Raw genomic sequence first — 6928 nt, 5'->3', positions numbered from 1 at the left:
TATTTGTATATGTAAATATTTAAGTTTATAAATTTCTAATATTTATTTTATTTTTCTCTTAGTTTATTCAATAGAAATATTAAATGTATAATTGTATGTATTGTTATTTTAAAAGTCGGTATAATTTTTTTATGTTATTTTAAAAGTTGATATAATTTTTAACTCATAATTTAGTATAGTGTAATATTTTGCGAGTTAATTGTACAAGATAAGTAACCAATTTGTAATGATTAATTACAACAAATAATTATAACATGCCAAATAATTTAAATTACATAAAATATATCTAATCAATCTAAAACACACATAACAAATAAATTACATAAAAATAAAACATTCTTTGTATATAACATAAATAAGTTTTTTACTTCAATAAACATTAAAAATAAATTATAAATCAATAAAATTTAAAATAAATACAAACATACCTTAATAACTCTTTTTAACCAAATAATACCTTATAAAAATTAAATTCCAATTAAATCAATGATAATAATAATAAATTAAATTTTATAACAAAAAATTACATTTTTAACACTTTAATTATTCTTGTAAAAACTAGAAAAGGAAAAGAAATAATAATTACAGCAATTAAACGAGGGTTTAATTAGTCTTCCTTAAATCCTAAACTTTCATTCCTATTTATTTTTTTCCTTATTTGTCTCTTTCCTTCCCTCGCTTTTCTTTCTTTTTTTCTTTCTTTCTTTCCTTTCCCCCTTGCCCTCTTTTTTTTTTCTTTTCTTCTTCTTTTTCTTCTTTCACGGTAGCAGCACTGGTGTCGCTTATGGGAAGGCGTGACCGGTGCTGTCTCTGGCACACCCTCCACAACCTTTTTTTTTTTTTTAGATTTTTGTTTTTTACTTTTTTTTTTAACAAAAAAAGTCAGAAAAAATCAGATCCAGGGTGGTCACGCCACTGCCATAGGCGGCACCACCCTAAAATGTACCATTTTAATACATACTTTTTTGTTGTATTATTTAAGTATAATTTTATTTTTTAATCTTATTTTTGTAAAAATCCGAAATGTTAATATGATGTTTATGGCTACTAAATTTTGAAAAAGAATCCATAGAAAAGAGAATAATGAATAAGAAAACGACATCCTAGATACATAAACAGTGACGTAAGCAATTAATAATACAAGTGCCCAAAAGCAGATCTTCAAATTGGTCTTTTCTTCATCAATAAAATAAAAAGGAAAAACCAACATTTATTTGTAAAGTTCAATGATTTCGTGCACTTGCTACCAATTAGAGTTCGAGGCCACAATTAAAAGTTCGATTTTCCATACTCGTGATATCATTTACATTTTAAAAAATATCAATAAAAATAACATTTAAATGTAAAATTATTTCCTAAACTATTAATTGGTTACCCTTTTTTTTTCTAATTTATGAAATATATTTATAAATTTCCAAATCCAGCTCTCATTGTCATTTAAGCCGCCAGCGTTTCCTCATAAATACATAAAGTCTCTTATGTTCTTTCATCAAAAAAAAAAAAGTCTCTTTTGTTCGGCTGACAGCCATAACTGATCAGCCTACAATGGAATCCCTCCACGAAAACGCCATCGGAGAACCTCTGCTTCAATCACAAACTTCGGATACGAAATCCGAATCAACAAGTTCGGAGCTTGAGGATGTATTGTCGGACGGTAACTCTTCCTTGTTGGAGCGTTGGGGAAAAGCGACATGTATCGAATCGAAACTCCTTTTCCACTTGGCAGCGCCGGCTGTCATTGTTTATATGATCAACTATCTCATGTCTATGTCCACCCAAATCTTCTCCGGTCATCTCGGTAATCTTGAACTCGCCGCCGCCTCCCTCGGAAACACTGGCATCCAAATCTTTGCTTATGGCCTCATGGTACGTACATACATCACATGAACTATTTTCTTTTCTTTTTCACATTAGAGATTCCCAAAGATTGCATCTTGATGGTAATAGATAGAATTAAAAACACAATAAAATCACACGCACGTATAAATGAGGTTACTAGTCGCAATTGAACTAAACTCCGGGATCATGTAGTTAGGAATGGGGAGTGCAGTGGAAACGCTTTGCGGGCAAGCCTTTGGAGCACACAAATACGACATGCTAGGCATATATCTTCAAAGATCAGCAGTTCTCCTCACCTTCACAGGGATTCTTCTCACACTCATCTATGTCTTCTCTAAACCAATCTTATTATTACTAGGTGAATCGCCTGATATTGCTTCCGCCGCTGCAATTTTCGTCTATGGTCTAATACCACAAATCTTCGCATACGCCTTAAATTTCCCCATTCAGAAATTTCTGCAGGCTCAGAGCATAGTGGCCCCTAGCGCTTACATATCCACAGCCACATTATTCATACATCTGCTGATGAGTTGGGTGGCGGTGTACAAAATGGGGCTTGGTTTGTTGGGTGCGTCCTTGGTGTTGAGCTTGTCGTGGTGGATTGTGGTGGTTGCTCAATTTGTGTATATAGTGAAAAGCGACAAGTGCAAATATACATGGAATGGGTTCAGCAGTCAAGCCTTCACTGGCCTGCCGGGATTCTTCAAGTTATCGGCGTCGTCGGCGGTGATGTTGTGCTTGGAAACTTGGTATTTTCAGATTCTGGTTTTGCTTGCAGGGTTGCTCGAGAACCCAGAATTGGCTTTGGATTCACTCTCCATTTGGTAAGTAAGTAGAAATCATTTAAAATATTGAATGTCCTATAGAAATAGACTCGTATATTCAGAAACTAATAATTCACTTTCCATTGTCTTTTGTCTTTTTTATTCTCGAAATGTGTGGGTGCGTTTGTTTTTTTTTTATTTGCGCCTATTATTTTCATTTGACTCCGGCCCTTGATTTTGCTTTTTTTTTTTTTCTATCCAATCCAATATTGCTTTCAAAAAGAAAATATACTGTAGGTAATAAGTGACTAATACTAGATTCTTGTCCTATATCTACTGCTTAATTATGTCCATATCAGACTAATATTATATATCATCTTCACTACAACAAAATTAGATTTTAGATTAACAGGTAATAAAATATTAATTCCTGTCCTAATAATATTTTTTTTATTTTACGTGCTTAATGAATTTGAACAAATTATTGTCTAAATTTGCACAACCATATGTTTAAGTGTTTTTTAATGATAATTTTATATATTTTATATAATTTCAAAAGAAAATTATATAAAAGTTGCTTGTTAAATGAATTCCATGTATTTTAGAAAATTTTTAATTATTTTTCTTGGATTTTAAGATTGTTATTTTTATTTTACATTTGGACCAATAAAAAAATCAACTTCGCTAATAATTTTTAAATTTAGATGTCAATTAAATTTTTTTTCTTTTTGAAAGAAATCACCTGATGCGGAGTAAAAGTCTGATACAAAGCCTTAAATTCGCCTTAGCTTGCCAACAATTTCACATGCATTGGCTAGCTTGGGCGGTTCAATCAACCATTATAAAGCCAAGAACATAAAACAAAACCCTAACTGAACCTGTCCATCTCAATTTCCCCTGCATCAGTTCTAAAGCCAAATGCCTGGGTTCTTTCATTTCAAATCATCTTCTCTTTTCTTGCTTCCCAGGTTCTTCACTGGCTCTAAAAACAAAAGATTTAAGTATTAAATAAATATAAATTGGGGAGGGTATATATTAACCCTAAAAAATTTAATTAAATTGGTTTGGTAGATTAATAAATTTTCAATGGGTCATTATTTTCAGCATGACGATATCTGGATGGGTGTTTATGATTTCGGTGGGGTTCAATGCCGCAGCAAGGTTAGTCATCCAATTCGATATATACATATTCTCCTGCGAATTAGTGCCTACTATAATTGACAAAAGAAATGAATGGAAATGGAGCAGTGTAAGAGTTGGGAACGAGCTAGGAGCGGGACATCCAAAATCGGCGGCGTTCTCGGTGGTCATAGTGACGGTACTTTCATTCATAATCTCGGTGGCGGCGGCAATAATAATAATGGTTCTACGTGATGTCATTAGCTACGCCTTCACAGAGGGTGAAGTGGTGGCGGAGGCTGTTTCAGATCTCTGTCCGCTTCTAGCATTAACCCTTATCCTCAACGGAGTTCAGCCTGTTTTGTCCGGTAATAACATTTAATTCTCTTCAAGAAAAATTCAATTGGATCATCAGTTTCATCTTTGTTTTGATATGTATATGTATATGTATATATATAAAAGGGGTGGCAGTTGGGTGTGGATGGCAAACTTTTGTTGCATATGTCAACGTGGGCTGCTATTACTTTGTCGGGGTTCCCTTGGGTTCTCTTCTTGGCTTTTACTTCAATCTGGGTGCCAAGGTACTCACTTCTATTTTCTTTTTCCCCTCAAATTTTGTTTGTTACTTGCTGTGCTATATATAACTTGATATTTAGTTTTTATATTTTAATTTGAATAGTATTAATAAATTAAATTAAAACATGGCATTAATAAAATAAATAAATCAATTATTGCAAATTAAAGAGAATTTTTTTTTAAGCTGAATAGTATAAAGACAAAAGCTTGTATTTGACCATATGTTTTAAATGATTTGTACTTCAAATTTATTAAATCTTATATTTTTGGTCGAGTATTAAATTGTATTAATATGTTGTTCGAGTTAAAATAAATGGTTTGGTTTCAGGGAATATGGTCAGGGATGATTGGTGGCACAGTCATGCAAACCCTGGTCTTGATTTGGGTCACATTTCGAACTGACTGGAAGAAGGAGGTCAAATCATTTAAATATTTTTCAATTAAAACAAGCATAATTCTACTTCATGTAAATTTCTGACATTTCACTGCCTCTATTTATTCCCCTTTCTTACTTGGATTAAACGGCAGGTTGAAGAAGCTAGAAAGAGAATGGATGCCTGGCAGGTTAAGAAGGAGGAGCCTCTTTTGAAGTAGACACTTGATTTGAGATCTTGCAAACCCCCCGCCCCCTCTCCTCCCTGGCCTAGTCCAAAAATTTTCCAACCCAAGACCCTCAACCATGAATTCGCCTTCCCTTGATTGAGTATTCTCATTCAAAATGCTGAAGCATCATTCCAATACTATATTCATCGCCTGTATGTACACTTTACTGAAAGTGACTGCCATTTCTATGTCAATATAAAGAAGAATTCCTGCAACAGGATAAATTTCTTATTTGCACAAATAGTACGAAGTCATATATATTGAAATTGCACACTGATTTGCGAATGTTGCATTTTTCTGTCAAAAGTGGTATTGCAATACCTGTTTTAATAGAACTTTGAAAATTGTATAGCAGAAGTAACGATGGAGCAGTTTGGATGATGATCCTATCTCTACAGACTCTAATTCAGAGAATAAATCCACTAAACAATTATCACAACACATCCAATAAATATAGCCTTAACTATCCAAACACATGAGGATAAAAGCAACCCCATTGTAAGCAATTGTTTGCAATCACTCTCTCTAATTTATCTCACATACAAGTGAAAATAACTCTTCAACAGAAGTTAAGAAGTATGAGGTGAAGTTACCCTCAAAACGTTCTCAAAGTGAACTAAATAAAACACTCAAAAACTCATACCAAAGTAAGCCAATAGATAGCCTTTATAAAAAGTAGTATATATGCGGTTATTTGTCTTGGATAATCTAATCCTATCAACTTGAAATATGAACTTTGAATAGCCTTTTGAGTAATCATTAAATTATCCTTGATTCGGAAATTTGATAAGATTGTTTTAATCTCCCCTTGTTGGCCCGCTAGCTTGAGCCCTTGTGTAGCTCGAACTCTTCAAGGTCTTTCAAATCAGTTTTCTTTATAGCTCCTTATTTACAAATAATTCTTAAATACGCTGATTATTTCAAATATACAAAATTATTTATTACAAATATATAAGTTAAATTTTCAATCCAACAAGATATGTGTATTAACTCTTGCAATTTTCTGTTGAATCCAACTTGAGTGTAATAAAGTTTTGCTAATATATATATATATATATATATATATATATATATATAACAAGGAAAAGTAATCCATATGTAAAATATGTTTATTGCACTTGTGTTGTTCAAATAAATTGTTACAACACTAGTTGCAACACAATAATTAGACAACATTTGCCTCATCCATAGTAGCTATACACGACATTTCTCATATGCAATAAGTTTTGTAACACCTTCAACTCGATTTGATTATCAGGATTCGGATCTTGGATATTACTACACTAATATAGATACAAGCTTGAGCTGCTTATATAATTTACAGATAATTACAACTTAATTATATAATTTCAAACTAAAAATACATAAGTAAATACAATGAGTAATTACAACTTCATCTCAAGGTAATTAAATTGCAACAATATCTAATTTAAACGAAAAACTTAATCTATTACAGATACCCCAAAGCATGTATTTTTAAGTAGTAATTTAAACTTTAAATGGGTCGCTAACTCGCTCTGTATGCATAATACCCCGATATGCCACTTCTTGGTGTAATCCTGACATTGTCCTTCTTGACGTAGACTCGCATCAATTTACCTATAACATAACACACACACACGTAATTTCATAAGAATTTAGTGTGAAAAAGGTCCTTTACCTGCACAATGCTTGCTCATTTTTGTTGAAGAATCGTTATAACGTTCTTATTATTCTGGTCTTTCAACTTGTTTTTGGCGAATAATTTTCCTAGAATTTCATTCTTCATTCTCTATTAATATCACACCTTACTCTGAACTCATTACTTACATATCAACATCTTCAATAAGCCACTTACTTTTTTGAATCTAATCTTTCATAAGTCTTTACCCATTTCCTTTTACAAAAGTCCATACAGCCAAAACACCGCTACTCTTGTATACGTAACTTTAAGCCATCGTTTCACCACAATTCATGTTTGATCACATATACAAATAGTAGGTACCTTCCTTCAGATATAAACCTAGAAAAATCCTTATTCAAAATAC

At 32.3% G+C, this 6928-nt stretch overlaps 1 protein-coding gene across 1 annotated transcript; it reads left to right on the top strand.

Moving 5' to 3' along the window:
• The first annotated feature begins 1306 nt into the window (after positions 1–1306).
• Positions 1307–5142, top strand: LOC108476569 (protein DETOXIFICATION 40-like). Its single transcript, XM_017778808.2, has 7 exons — positions 1307–1866; positions 2032–2663; positions 3708–3764; positions 3852–4090; positions 4185–4303; positions 4627–4713; positions 4827–5142. Exons 1-7 carry the CDS (start codon positions 1546–1548, stop codon positions 4890–4892), a joined length of 1521 nt encoding a protein of 506 aa, XP_017634297.1. The 5' UTR covers positions 1307–1545; the 3' UTR covers positions 4893–5142.
• The last annotated feature ends 1786 nt before the right edge of the window (positions 5143–6928 follow it).

Source organism: Gossypium arboreum, chromosome 3, assembly GCF_025698485.1.
Source record: "Gossypium arboreum isolate Shixiya-1 chromosome 3, ASM2569848v2, whole genome shotgun sequence".
NCBI classification, from domain to species: Eukaryota; Viridiplantae; Streptophyta; class Magnoliopsida; order Malvales; family Malvaceae; genus Gossypium; species Gossypium arboreum.
This window is presented reverse-complemented; position numbering and strand designations above follow the sequence as displayed.